At 39.7% G+C, this 15,360-nt stretch overlaps 1 protein-coding gene across 2 annotated transcripts in view; it reads right to left on the reverse strand.

Moving 5' to 3' along the window:
• plod2 (procollagen-lysine, 2-oxoglutarate 5-dioxygenase 2) overlaps positions 1-15,360 on the reverse strand; it is a 171,348-nt gene that overhangs the window by 18,843 nt on the left and 137,145 nt on the right. Inside the window, exons 12-15 of one of the 2 annotated variants that reach the window (XM_072572006.1) lie at positions 14,420-14,545; positions 10,671-10,812; positions 8,858-8,920; positions 3,723-3,836 (exon numbers count right to left, since the gene is read on the reverse strand). In XM_072572006.1, coding sequence (XP_072428107.1) covers positions 3,723-3,836; positions 8,858-8,920; positions 10,671-10,812; positions 14,420-14,545 — 445 coding nt within the window. The remainder of the gene's footprint in view (positions 1-3,722; positions 3,837-8,857; positions 8,921-10,670; positions 10,813-14,419; positions 14,546-15,360) is intronic. The other variant, XM_072572007.1, reaches the window with a different exon arrangement.

Here is a 15,360-nt window from a genome sequence, read left to right on the forward strand (position 1 = left end):
TTTGCACGTTCTCCCCGTGTCTGCGTGGGTTTCCTCCGGGTGCTCCGGTTTCCTCCCACAGTCCAAAGATGTGCAGGTCAGGTGAATTGGCCATGCTAAATTGCCCGTAGTGTTAGGTAAGGGGTAGATGTAGATGTAGATGTAGGGGTATGGGTGGGTTACGCTTCGGCGGGGCGGTGTGGACTTGTTGGGCCGAAGGGCCTGTTTCCACATTGTAAGTAATCTAATCTAACAGTCCCAACTTATTCAATCTGCTCTCATCACTGAAGTTTCTCATTCCCAAAACCACTCTGCAAACTGATTCTGCACTCTCACCAATATATTCACACCTTTCCAACAATGTGGCACTCCTACAACTATACAGAATACTCCGAGCTCCAATTCTCTAAAAAATGCCTTGTAGGAATTCAATATCACTGGACATGTTCTTATACTCTATTCCCCCATGAATAAAATTGACAACACTCTACACTTTATTAACTGGTCTCTCTACCTGTCTTGTTACCTTCGATGATCTGTGCACAGAGACATTCAGGTCCCTCTGCTCCTGCTCCCCCCTTTAGAATTACACCCCTTTTTAATCGTCTTTCAATGTTCTTCCGACCAAAGTGCATCACCTCACAGTTTAAGTCACACAGAATCAGAGATGTACAGCATAGAAACAGACCCTTCGGTCCAACTTGTCCATGCTGACCAGATTCCTAAATAAATCAAGTTCCATTTGCCAGTATTTGGTCCATATCTTTTGAAGTTCTTTGTATTCACATATCCATCCAGGTGCCTTTTCAATGTTATAATTGTACCGACCACCACCACATCCTCTGGCAGCTCATTCCATACACGCACCACCCTCCGCATGAGAAAAGTTGCTCAAGTCTCCTGCAGATCTTTTCCCTCTCATCTTCAACCCCTGCCCTCCAGTTTTGGACTCCCCTACCGTGGGAAAAAGAACTTGTCTCTTCACCCTATCCATGCCCCTCATGATTTTATAAACCTCCATAAGGTCACCCCTCAGCCTCTGATGCTCCAGGGGAAATAGCCCCAACCTGTTCAGCCTCTCCCTATCGCTCAAACCCTCCAACCCTGGCAACATCCTTGTAAATCTTTTCTGAACCCTTCCAAGTTTCACAACATCATCCCTATGGTTCTCTGCAATGAACCTCATCTGCCACCCTTCTGTCCACTCCACCAACTTGTCAATGTCCTTGTGGAGTTCTACACTGTCCGTTTCTCAGTTTTTAGTTGTTTCACATTCAGTACCAACTGCAAACTTGGAAACTGTCCCGTGCACACCAAGATCCAGATCATTAACAAGAGGGATCTCCCTCAGGAACTCCACTGATGCCTCCCAGCAGCCCGGAAAATATTGATTGACCATCACTCTCTTTCCTATCAGGGAGTCAATGTCTCCACATAGCTACCATACTGTTGATACCATGACCTATATATATCCTCAGGATTCTGTTGTGTGACATTGCATATGTGTTCTACGCCATATTTAAAATGTAGACATCAGGCAAGGAGCCCAAGTTTCCAATGTTCTCCTCAGAAATATCCTTTAACAGTTTGTCAGTAGCTCCATGATCAAAAATCTTAAAACACAGAAGACTGGCTTTCAACACATTACAGCTGTGTCCACTTTCAAATTAGTCCTGCCCCTATGCCAACACCTTGCAATTTTCTCCCCTTTACGTGTTTATTCAATTTTCTTTTGAAACCATCTATTGAATCTGCTTTCACTACACTTCCAAGCAGTACATTCTAGATGATAAGAATGTGCAACATAAAAGAAATCTCCCCTTGCTTATTTTGTCAATTGCCTTAAATCAGCATCCCTTGTGTAATGCACATGTTAAAACTATTTTCTCTTTTTCACAACGACAATTACCAGATTCTATTTCATTAAAAAATGTAACTATGGTCACCACATTAGCCATTGACTTTCATCTACTGGATGATGATCATTGCAGTGAATGTTTCTCTTGTTTGTTCTGAAAGCTTAGCTGTTAACATGATGCACGCTTCCCTTTCATTTTGTCACCACCTTATCCCTTTCATTCACAGCTGGTTGGCAGATTGCAGCGTTTATTTAAGTGTATAAAATTTACAATAGTCAACAAAAAAACCCCCACTGAACCATAAAACACGTCTCACACTGTATCATAAATATCATTAGATTACAGCAAAGCAAATGTCTTTTAGTCAGCTGATCAGAAAAACAGGAGCGAAAAATGTGTTGAGCAATGAGTAAAATATAGATTTTATTTGCATACTAAATGTTGATTCTTAAATGCTCCTATACTATAGATAGTGGCAATGAGCATGATTCTGCAAGATGATATTTCCGACTTTTTGTAATACAAGAGACGTGCATTCTAGATCTCAATGTGTCTGTATGGCAAAAGATAAAATAAATTCATTGAACTATTGCTTAGTCTGTCACACATAATACGGTGGACAAACAGCCTGGAGAATTACTGCAAATGACAAAACATCCATTATCATTGATCATTCCTACCTTAGGAAAGTATAAGGCACCAAAGGAATCTAATCTCATAACAATCTTAATTTCTTCAGAAGACTGCCATTAAACGATGCAGGAAGATTCCACAATTGCAGCAAGATTTATAAACAGTAAATAATCAACTACCCAAGCCACGATTTAAGGTAAACAGTTGTGTGTTGGAACTTTGATCAAAAAGGACTACTGCAAGGCATTAATGTACTCTAAATTGTTCAGGCTCTGTTCTCAATGCCACTTGATTAGTACAGAATGTATCAAGCTTACTTTAGATTAGATTAGATTAGATTACTTACAATGTGGAAACAGGCCCTTCGGCCCAACAAGTCCACACCGCCCCGCCGAAGCGTAACCCACCCATACCCCTACATCTACATCTACCCCTTACCTAACACTACGGGCAATTTAGCATGGCCAATTCACCTGACCTGCACATCTTTGGACTGTGGGAGGAAACCGGAGCACCCGGAGGAAACCCACGCAGACACGGGGAGAACGTGCAAACTCCACACAGTCAGTCGCCTGAGGCGGGAATTGAACCCGGGTCTCCGGCGCTGCGAGGCAGCAATGCTAACCACTGTGCCACCGTGCCGCCCACTTACTGTCTTATTACACATGATATATGATATATAGAGGTAATGTTTGTAACACACAGATGTTATAAATGTCATTTTAGTAATTTTGACTGTAATATCATCTCATATTACTGAAAAAATTACATCTTCACACTTTTGGAAATTTTGACTTTGAAGTTTATTTTTCCATAGTTTTAGGATAGGAGGTAGCACATTTAAAAACAGAGATGAGGAGAAATCCACCTCTCTCAAAGGGCTGTGACTCTGTGCAATTCACTACCTTAGAGTGCAGTGGATCCAGGACATTAAGTAAATTTGAGGAGAAAATGAACATATTTTTAATTAGTAATGAGTTGGAGGGTTATGGAGAGCGTGCAAGAAAATGGAGTTGAGGCAGAGATAAGTTAAGCCATGATCGTATTAAATGGGGGAGCAGGCTTGAGGGGCTGAATAGCCTACTCCTGCGCGGAGTTCTTATGTATATTGACAGTAAAGCATAGTTGGTTAACGGAGGAGAAGTAAGTGTGGATATTAACAAAGAGTTACATGAAAAACATCACTTAACAATGGGCTTTAATATGTGCATTTCAAATTCAAAACCTGGTCAACAAATTGCTAATACTCACCAATGGGTTGGAAAATATTTCCCACAGATCACCGTGCACATGTGAGGCATTATAATTTTCAGTTGAAAGGAGCCGTCCAAATTCATACAGATTAGTAATATACATGAAAATGCCCTGTATATTAAAATTATAAAAATTACTACTTGAAATTACTGTGATGACAAACACATACATAAACAAACTTTGGCATGATTGCTTGAATCAGTGTTTTCTAATTATTCGTTTATGGGCCATGGACGTCACAGTATTTATTGCCCACTCCTAATTGCCCAGAGATCTTTTGAGAGTTAACCACATTGGTTGTGCGTCTGGAGTCACGTGTAGGCCATATCGGGTAAGGTCAGATTTCTTCCTTAAAGGACATTAGTGAGCCAGATGGACAATGGTCATCGTTAGACTCTTCATTCCAGATTTTTACAGAATTCAAATTGCACCCTTTGTCATGGTGCGCCCATAGGACTTTACCTGGTTCTCATTCCTGATGAAGGGCTTTTGCCCAAAACATCGATTTTCGTGCTCCTCGGATGCTGCCTGACCTGCTGTGTTTTTCCAGCACCACCCTCTCGACTCTCTGGATTAATAGTCTCGTGGTGACAATACTGTTCTGCCATTGCCACCTCATTTCACATAAATTTCTGCCAATTTATTAAATTGGTGATCACCTTCTGTGCAAAGAGATGCATCGTATAGCTCTGTCTCAATATGAGTGTCTCGCGGGAAAGATTCCTTGTATTTTCTAATCATTTCCCAGACAACTTAACATTTTTGCAAGTTTGATCAACAGAATTCTGAGAAGAGACTGCAGTCGCACTCTAACATGACCATCTCCCAAGGTTGCATTACAAACCACTTCTCGAGCTGGGTGGGTGGGTGGGTGGGTGGGCGGGCGGGGCGGGGGGGAGAAGAATGATGTAGACCAGGTAAGACGTTAAGAAATTTGGCCTTTGATAAAGAACTTCATTACTCCATCGATTGAGAGGTTTGATGTAATGTTTAAGAAAAGGCTGGTGCTTGCTGAGAATGCCCAGCCAGTGTTTCACTCCAAATATTATTTAATGTATAGGAAATAATTATTTGTGCACTAGGTGTAATTTCACGTAAAACAAACTCTGAACATTTGAGGGAACTAGTTTCTGGGGTATTGCCTTTATACAGAAAACTCCTGTTCGAATACTTGGAAATAAACAATGTTATTTAACTTGTTTTAAAACAATTCTAAAAAGTAACAGTGGCACAATAATTAGACAATGAAATAAAGCTCAAGTGTAATTCATAATTCATTTTTAAAAGTGGCTAGGTTATGAACTTTTGAATGGTTTTGTCACAGAAAACAGAAGCCAAGTGTAAACTAAAACAATCATATTACCAACACCTTAAGAGCAACTTAAACCAGATAAATATTTTTTAAAAAATTGGTATCTTTCTTAAAAGCAAGATGAAAATATTAAAATCTAAAAGCACAGAGAATCCAGAATATCCCATGAGGTTAAAAACTGTTATACATATCTTTTGTCTGCACATACATTCAATTTATTACATCTGGATAACAAATTAATACAACTTCCACCCACCTGCACAGAAGGAGATTGCAGGGTTAAATTTCAGATGCGGTTTGTTTAGACCTGCCTGTTTCTGTTGGGTAAACTTCCCAGGGTAGACATCCCATAACTGACGTAGTCGCACTTTCTATCCATGGACTGTACAACATTGTTGACAGTTGTTATTTATTTCTCAGAGTCTTATTCCTCTGAGTAGAAGGGTACTGCAGATGACAAGACTCTGAAGTGGATGAAAATAAGCAGCTTCCATCCCACTGTCATTTTGGAAATGAAAGAATCGAGGGGGGTAATATTGACCTCAATTCCATAAAAGAAGATCAAAGTCACCTTTTCAGCAATGGTCAGGCAACGTCTGACACATTTACAATGATTCAGTTGATGGTCATTAAATCCAGCACACCTCATTCTTACCTGCATGCTGTTGACTTTACGTCCATTCAATCAAACTCTGGGCAGAGTGGGGGAGCAGAAATCACAAATGAAATTGAAATACAAAGTCTAATTACAAAGATGAGATCATTTCCAAAACCCAAGTGTTGCACATTTTTTTGGCATGATGCAAGGTTCTAGAGAACTCTTTGCATTCTTCATGAGAGAAAAATAATCAAAAGGAGACGCATTTTAATACTACATGGTCAACAGTTCAATATCCTACCCACATAAAGCACAGTTTGCACTGGTCTCAGCTGCAGATAATTGTATCAATTTGCTTTATATCCAAATGCAATATCTGTCACAGGAAGCACCAGAACACCAAAAAATTATAAACATAAAAGAACATATTTCACCAATTCACTGGTTTATTTTTTGCAACACTTCATTTGATAACAACAATAAATTTAATGAAACTGTGCACTAAATAGGTAGCATATAACCAAACCAGTTTTTGATTCAATGTTATGCTATGGAGATTCAACAATAATGATTAAAAAGGCATATAAACATTAGCAGCAGGGAACATGGGGGATGGGGGTATTTCTTGTTGAATCACTCATATTTGCAAAAATCTGAAAATAAATATCGTTTAGTGTATTGTTTGACACGACTATGATGTAAAACCTTATTCACAACTGCATGCAGGACATAATAGTGAGGTTGCCTTTCAACAATGATACCCTTCACTTTCTGGTTTTCAGTAAATCAATGTTTTTTATTCCCTGGAAACCTCCAGTTAATCTCAATATTCAATTAATTGGAAAAATAACAGCTATGCTATACAAGGCATTCTTATAATGAGACAGTAGTGTTGCTCTGCAACCTCACGCTATAGAAAATCACACTATGGAAAACCGCCACAGAAAATCACGCTGTAGAGGATCGCTATATCCGTTCACATTATCCAAACAGCATCCATAATTCGTCAATCACGTTATAGTCCATTCGCATTGACGAAAAGCATGTTACAGCAGAACAACCTGTATTAGAGTTCTGCTATGTGACTATCCCTGTTATTTAATGGGATTCCAGATTAGTAAACTTTAGAATTGGTAAATTTGAGACTTGAAACATTAGCTTGCTTTCTCTACATTAATTCTATCTGACTTGCTCCAGCAATTTGTTTTCAGTACAGGTTCCAGCATCTGCAGTAATTAGCTCCTAAATAATTTAGTACCTGTGATCCTAGTTTCCTCATTATATATCATTTACAATGGGAAGCAGCAATAAATGAATGTGACAAGACATCTCTGGTTAACCAGTATCTGCAGGATATGTGTGAAACAATAAGTCTTTTAAATTTGCCAAACTGTTTCTAATGTAGAGGTCAAATTTACATGCAAAAGGCAAATTTAAAATAGCTTATATTAAAATGTTGGTGCTCTTTGTAATCAAAACTCTACTTCCAGATTCATGAAGCAATCGAGTTTGCACACACAGCTGTGATACAGCTGTATTATCATCCATATCCCAGACGATTATATATTTACAAAATAAATAAGGTAGCATAGCATTTCCTATTTCAAATCCAACACAGATTTAGAATGGTTTACTGTGGAAATGTGCTTTTCATGCCTGTGAGATAAACCCAAATATTTATCTAAAGCTTTCCAACTCATATGATTTTCAAAAAATAAGATAACCAGTAATATTCTTACTGTTCTATATTCTGTAACCTCCAGGGAACCAGTTTTGAAGTATTCAGATTCTGTCTTGGTTATTGAATAAGACACAATATCCAAGTGTTCTCCATAATCTTCAAAATCGTCATTATTTTCAATAATATGCATATTATCTCAGTTTGCTTCAGCCCTCTTTTACAATCTCCAATGAAAAAGCAGCATAGGACTCTGGAGTTCCTCAAATGCTTCAGAATCTTCCTTATCGGATTCGTAGTATCAAAAAGGTCCTTCTGATGGAAATCAGTTCCAACATTCCAGAATATTCTTCCTTTCATTTTCACAGCAATAAAACTCGAGAAGCTTGACACCAGCCAGGACAAAGCAGCTCATCTGACCCCTGAAAATGGCCAGGTTTTCTACCATGAGACTAATATGCACCATCTACAGCAGAAACCCACCAGAACACCCCCAAACTTTGCCACCTAAAAGGGAAGGACAGGAGCCAGGTGGGAATACACCAAAAAGAGTCACTGATCCTCCATCATCACATAGATTTAAGTCTTGTGTACCCCTGGTCTCTCAGGGAATTAAAAGATAAAGGCATCAAGAGGGAAAGGAAAGGTGAAGCCAGTCTTGATTGGAGTAGACAGCAGAGTAGACGCCAAAGAACAATCAAGTTCTTCTTTTTTTAAAATGTTTTTATGTAACCACAATCAAGTTTTCCCTGAAGCAGACATTCTCCTCATTTGATGTTTATCCTCATTCTTTCACTATGACGGGATCAAAATCCTTGAAGTCCTAGCCAGCAGAAGTATTTTTAGCATGTATATCACAATTGTTCAAGGAGATTGTTCTCTGACATCCTTTTCCAAAGCCACAATGGATGAGTAACAAACGCTGGCTCGCTTACACCCATATTCCAAGAATGAAGTTCTGAAGAAAGGTTCTTAAGGATAGGCACTCTCTCAATAACACCAGTTATGCAATTTTTCATCACAAAGAATTGTTCCATTATGCTCCACTGTGCATCAAGGTCATTCCCTTAATGACTGACCAGATTTCAATGCTCTTCAGTGTATGTTCAACTTACTACACACACACACACACACACAAACAAACAGATACACATGCACACACAAACAAGACAACTTAGCTTCTCTGATTATTAAAATTTCTACACAAAGGGATAAAAGCTTTCTAAAAAAGACATTTGATCTCTCACAAAAGAAGCCAACTCCTCCCAACTTGGATTTTTGCTCGAGTCAGTTTTGTAAAACAGTTATCCTATTAAAATGATATCCTTATCCTCTGAGCTCGTCAAACCAATTCTTCAAGCAATAAACGGAACAAATATTTCATGAGAAAAATTATGATAAGCAATGGACAACAGACAGGATATATATGCACACACAAGTACAGAATTTAAACAAATGCTTAACACAACTAGAAAAATATCTAGTTGGAAAAATGCAAAATTACGAAGCATTTTTAGAAAAAAAATGTAGAAACAAACAAAAACCTTTGGGGGCTTGAACATATGGAAACTTTCCGGAGTAGGGGAGCGTGTTTTCTTTTCTATTTTCTAAAACAAAGGAGAAGCACTGGGTAAGATTCATCATCTTGTTTACACAAAACCGGGAACACGTCCGAGAAGGTAGACAAGAGCAGGCACCAGAGAGCCAGTATAGAGCACGAGTCGCCAACAAAGCTGTGCCTGGCTCACATCCAACAGGCAATTGCATAACAAAGCTACAGAAAACAAGTGAAAGACAACAACCCCCTTATCCAACATTGACATGAGACAGAACCACAGCCCAGCCCCTTCGACCCATCATTACAATATAAACTCAGTTGGTTAGTGATACAGGAACATGGTTAATGGTGGTCAATTCAGGCAGAGAGGGGTTAATAAAAAGGTAGTGCAGTGCAACACCAGCCACGTGATCCAATTGATTCAGGAACATGGTGCAAACGAACAATACAAAAAACAATCACTTCCAGTTGTGGGGTCAAAACCGAGAAGGCAAAAGATAAATTGGCAAACAGGTGACCAAAGAGATGACAAATATATCAAATCGAGACAGGAACATCATGTCTCTTTAGGAACAGCATGTGCACATGGAGCCAGTGCCACGTCAAGGAGAGTACAATACTTGCCAACTCTCTGATTTGAGGTCAGTAGGTTTTTCTCCTACTTATTTGTTTATGAATAGAAATGGTGAAAACTGCACATTTTGGCTCTAATTTAAGCAATTATAAAACAGCTACAGTAAAAGTTTAAAAAATCCCTGTCATAGTTATTGCCTACTTAGCCAGTAGAAAACATGGGTAAAAAAAGAGAAAACTGTCCTTAAAGCAAAACTTTGATAACTTTCTTACAGAAAACTCAGGACTTTGAACATATTAGCTCCTTTGTTACACACAAAAACAGAAGTTGCTGGAGAGACTCAACAGGTCTGATAACGTCTGTAGAGAAAACAGAGTAAACATTTTGACTTCAGAAACCCTTCCTCAGAATCTGCTCAGTTTCTGCAGCACTTTCTGTTTCTGTGTGTTTTAGATATCGAGCAACTGCAATACCTTCTTTTATATTCACTGGCATTGAATATTACATCAACCCCTTACTTCTGAATGAGGCAACTGCCTGAAATAATTAATTGGGACGCAAATGTAAACTCTCAGGTCAATGAACTAAAAAGAATCTTAAAATTATTTTGTTTCCTTAAAGATAATTTACTTGCATTTATTCACCATTCACAATGGTGTAGAGCCCCTAATTGACGGACTCAAATAGGAAAGTTGGCAAGTTTTACAAGAAAGAATGATTCTTTATCACTTTTGAAATGTAGAAACAATATAACAATAATAAGCAAATTACAACATTTAAAAATAAATTATTCAGCAGGTCTTTTTCGAATACCACTTTATAATATTAAGAACAGTTTTGAAATTTTATTTTCATATGATAGTTAGGTAGGTCACATGCAATTTTGATACAAGTGATCCCCTCAGTGAAACATGCAGTATGAGGCTCATTCAAGAATAATTAAAGAGCCCATTTCACTGAATGGTTATTTACCTAACTTACATTGCTGCAATTGACAATCAAAATTATTGTAGCAAATTATCAATAAGGTTAAATTACTAATTTAATTAAGATATTTAAGCAGTATCCTTTGGTTGATTTTATAAGGAGAGTTTCACTTATGAATCATTTATAATATTGTTATAATTGGATAAGGCTATTTGAGATAGAATCTCTGACAAAAGACTTACCAAGATGAATACTATTAAAAAATTCTTGCAAAAATAGAACACACCCAACCTCTTACCTGTTCCCTGATATTTCTGCAAAGTGACATATCAGAGTCCATCATGTCCTGGTTAAAATAATTTTTCTCTTTTAAATCTGTTCTCAAGGCAGTTCCTTTGATAAGGTACACATGTGCTATGTAGGGAACGTTCCAGATACCTCTACAAGGAACATCACAAGGAAATGCAAGTATGTTATTACCTTTTTAACGCAAATATCCTAAAGTCATACATACATACTGAAAAACAGTATAGGTCGTTCTGTTATAACGGTGTTTCGTTAATGCAAATTCACTATCATATGATTGTCTAATTGGGGACACTGTTTCCAAAATGCGAACTTTTAAAGCGTGTATTGGTTGTAACAGGATTCTGGCCCCACTAGTTTAAACGGTGCTGCTATTACATGATTTTCTTATAGCATGGGATTGCATGAGCACAGAAGTACAGTGTTATAGTAGAACCAACTGTATGCTTAAATTTAAAATGGTCTTAAAACACAGAAAGCCATTTGACCAAAATGTTCCATTACGAGAATTGTATATATCCTAATTTGAAGGAAAATGTATAGTCTAATGTATGTGAATGTCCGCAGTAGTTTATACACGCTTTTTCTCCCTCATTCATTGGGAATGTGTGTCAGTGGTTGGGCCAGAATTTTTTGTCCATCTGTCCAAAGCATACCCATGCTGTGAAGTGTGCTGCATTATGAATGGATACTCTGAGGATTGCTGGCTCCAGAATAAACTTGTAACAATAGCACCACGTGTCTGTTGCTTGGAAGCTCAGACATATTTTCTATCTGTTTATGTGTCAGCATTAAACCATACAACTTTTCTTTAAACACAGAAATAAAGTCAGTAATCAGTAGGTCAGGCAGTGTCTGTGGAGAGAGAAACACTGAGTTAACATTGCAGCTTGACTAAACAGTTTGGTTTGACATGTATTAAGTGAATATAGAAGGAGCAGGGAGAGGGAGGTGGTGTGTGGGGTAGTGTGGAAAGTCAGATAGTTTAAATTATAAAAAGGGGTGATAGAAAAAGACAAAGGAGATGATAATAGCACAAATAAAAAACCAAACCATTTAAATAGAAAGACAAAATCACTGCAATAATTTCCTCCTCCACCTCCTCATTTAGCTACATTGACACAACACGATACATGCAACTTGAAACATTTAAGATAATCAGAGGGTTAGATCGGGTGGACAATGAGAGCCTTTTTCCGAAGATGGTGTTGGATAGCAAGAGGAGGCATAGCTTCAAATTGAGGGGTGATAGATATAGGACAGATGTCAGAGGTAGTTTCTTTACTCAGAGAATGGCAGGGGCGTAGAATGCACTGCCTGTAACAGTGGCAGACTCGCCAACTTTCCAGGCATTTAAATGGTCATTGGATAAACATATGGATGAGAATGGAATAGTGTGGGTTAGACAGACTTCAGGTTGGTTTCACAGGGTGGCACAGCATTGTTCTATGTTCTGCCAACATTGATATAACAACTAGCTAAATCAGGCTCAAACTCCCGACATGACAAACTCCTGATAATGCATCCAACTAAAAACAAAACAAACACAAAAGCAGACAAAAAAAACCAGACAGATCAGTTTATGACCAGAAATTATCGAACTTGCTGCTGCATCTGGAAGGCTATAAAATGCCCACTTGAAAGATGAGGTGAAGCTCAATGGATCAATGAACTGCACCTCACCCACAATTATGCACTTCACAAATTCTGCACTCAACACAGAGTTCAACAATCTCAGATGGGAATCTCTGCTGCTTTGTTTTTATGGTTTTTGGTTTCAGTGACAGTCGTTAGCATTGGTCCTGTTTTTACCATTTATACCAGATGCTACTTGACCTGCTGAGCATTTCCAGTATTTACTGCTTTGACTCAGATTTCTAACATTTGTAATACCTTCCTTTTATGATAAAATCATTATCTTGTGCTACATGATGGTGACAAGAATATAGCATCATAAAAGTTGAAAGAATTTTGAAATTACTACTTTATTTGGGAGAAGCAGCAAATGTTATCATACACGTGTCTTTTGAATTGAGTCTCAACACTTACTGAGGATTCAGACTCTCAATGATTCAGTTATACAGACTCCTCAGCAGACTGCCTGTAGAGGGGAAGTGATGGCTTAGTGATATTATCACTAGATTTTTAATTCAGAGACTCAGGTAATGTTCTGGAGACCCAGGTTCAAATCTTGCCAGAGCAGGAATTAATGAAGATTGTGAAACCACCATCAGAAAAAAAAACACATCTGGGTCACACATGCCCTTTAGGGAAGGATACCTAGTCTGGCATAGACGTGGCTCCACAGCAATGGGGGCGGCATGGTGGCTCAGTGGTTAGCGCTGTTGCTTCACAGCGACAGGGACCTGGGTTCGAATCTACCCTCGGGCGACTGTGTGGAGTTACCCCGTGTCTGCGTGGACTTCCCCTATGCGGTCCGGTTTCCTTCCACAATCCAAAGATGTGCAGGGTAGGTGGATTGGCCGGGGAAAATGTAGGGTTGCAGAGATACTGTAGGGGATGGGTCGCTCTTCGGAGGGTTAGTGTGGACTCAATGGGCCGACTGGCCTGCTTGCATACTGTAGGGATTCTGTGGCAGACTCTTAACTGCCCGCTGGGAAATTAGGAATGGGCCAAAAGTGCTAGCTTGGTCTGTCACACCCATATCCTTGAAGGAATATAAAAAGTTCCAGATCTGACCATCACTCCTTGTGTTACTGAGACAGTAGAGCTGCTGTGGCCATTATATCTGTGAGGCAAGACCTACTGCTGAGGCATCTAGAGAATTTCTCATCTCGAATCACTTGATGCAGTTCAAGTGTTGAAGCCTGACAAGGAAATCATCAGGATCATGGTCGGATTCACCTCCCCCTGCACCAACTTCAAGATATTCACTCTTATGCTTTCTTTATATTACTCCCACTCTCTATATCAACAGCTGATCATGATTAACACTACAGACAACTCTCAGGAAAGAGTAAGGACTGCGGATGCTGGAGAGTCAGAGTCAAAAAGAGCAGTGCTAGAAAAGCACTATAGGCTTTTGAGGAGCACAATCAACATTTTGGGCATAAGTCCTTCATCAGGAATGGGGTGTGGGGTGGGGTTGAGAGGCATGGTAGCTGGGAAGGCGATAGGTGGATGTGGGTGGGGGGTAATTTTGATAGGTCGGTAGGGAGGATGGAGCAGATAGGTGGGAAGGAGGATGGACAAATAGGACAGTTCAACAGGGCGGTGCCAAGTTGGAGGGTTGGATCGGAGGGGGAGATTTGGAAACTAGTGAAGTCGGCATTGATGCTGTGTGGTTGAAAGGTCTCAAGGCGGAAGATGAGGTGTCCATCCTTCAGGCGCCTGGTGGCTAGGATTTGCTGGTGGAGGCGGCCCAGGACTTGCATGTCCTTGGGGTAGTGGGAAGGGGAGTTGAAGTTGTCAACCACAGGGTGGTGGGGTTGTATGGTGCGTGTGCCCTAGAGATGTTCCCTGAACACCTCCGCGAGTTGGCGTTTGGTCAGCTCAATTGATTGGACGGCTGGTATGTGATGTAGAGCGACACTCACAGCATGGGTTCAGTTCCTGCACAAGTGGAGGTTATCATGAAGGAATCATCTTCTCAACCTCTCCCCACACCTGAGGTGTGGTAACCCTCAGGTCAAACCACCACTCATTGTTTCTCCCCAAGGTTCTCCTGCGACTTTATCTTTAGACAATTCTTCGTACAGAATGACAGTGAATCCAACTCACATTCTATTTCCTTCGACAATATCAACATAATCCTCAGAGCGGGCATAGTAACCATCGGGACTCAGAGCACCCCAGAAGTTGGACCACAGTTTTTTATACTGGGTGACCATTGGTGCGATTATCCTCCTGTTGGACAAGAGACAAGTAATGACTCAGCAAAAAAAAAACACTTTGCAATTAATTTAATGATAAATTTGACACTTGCCAACATTTTAAGAAATTGACTTTTCTTTCTTGCAGATTTATTCATTCTCTTTGTGAATGGAAAAGCTTTAAGTGCTAGTTTAACTACCTTCCATCAAAATAAATCCACAGAAATTCTCTTCAAATTTGTAGAGCCACAATTGGCAGAAGGAGCAGCAAAACTGTAGGCTGAAGCTCAAGGTTAGCTGTGAGGTTAAGGCACGTATTCCTGACTGTGTCTCAAATGGAGTCTTCCCTAAGAGTGCAGAGGGAAGGTGTCCTTCTGACTACGAGTGTGGGTCTGATGATGAGGTGAGTAGGAAAGGCAAGGACTATGTTACAGCTCTAGTCAACAAGTTACTTTCAGCTCGATGAAAAGTTAGTGTTTTCAATGATTTTGTAACTTTGTTCCTTTGACAGGAAGTTGGTCTTCCAGTTTCTCTTCAAGAGGGTTGCTGCAAACCTAGCACTGAGGTGTCTGCTGAGGAGAAAGTGAGCACTGCAAATGCTGGAGATCAGAGTCAAGAGTGTGGTGCTGGAAAAGCACAGATCAGGCAGCATCCGAGGAGGAGAATCGACATTTCAGGCATAAACCCTTCAGTCCATCATTCCTGATGAAGGGCTTTTGCCTGAAACTTCGATTCTCCTGCTCCTCGGATACTGCCTGACCTGTTGTGCTTTTCTAGCACCACACGCTCGATAGAGGTGTCTTTGCCATGGAGAACAGAGCAAACAGCTTTGGAATTTTTTTAAAAAGG

This window comes from Chiloscyllium punctatum, chromosome 6, assembly GCF_047496795.1.
Source record: "Chiloscyllium punctatum isolate Juve2018m chromosome 6, sChiPun1.3, whole genome shotgun sequence".
Classification (NCBI taxonomy): Eukaryota; Metazoa; Chordata; class Chondrichthyes; order Orectolobiformes; family Hemiscylliidae; genus Chiloscyllium; species Chiloscyllium punctatum.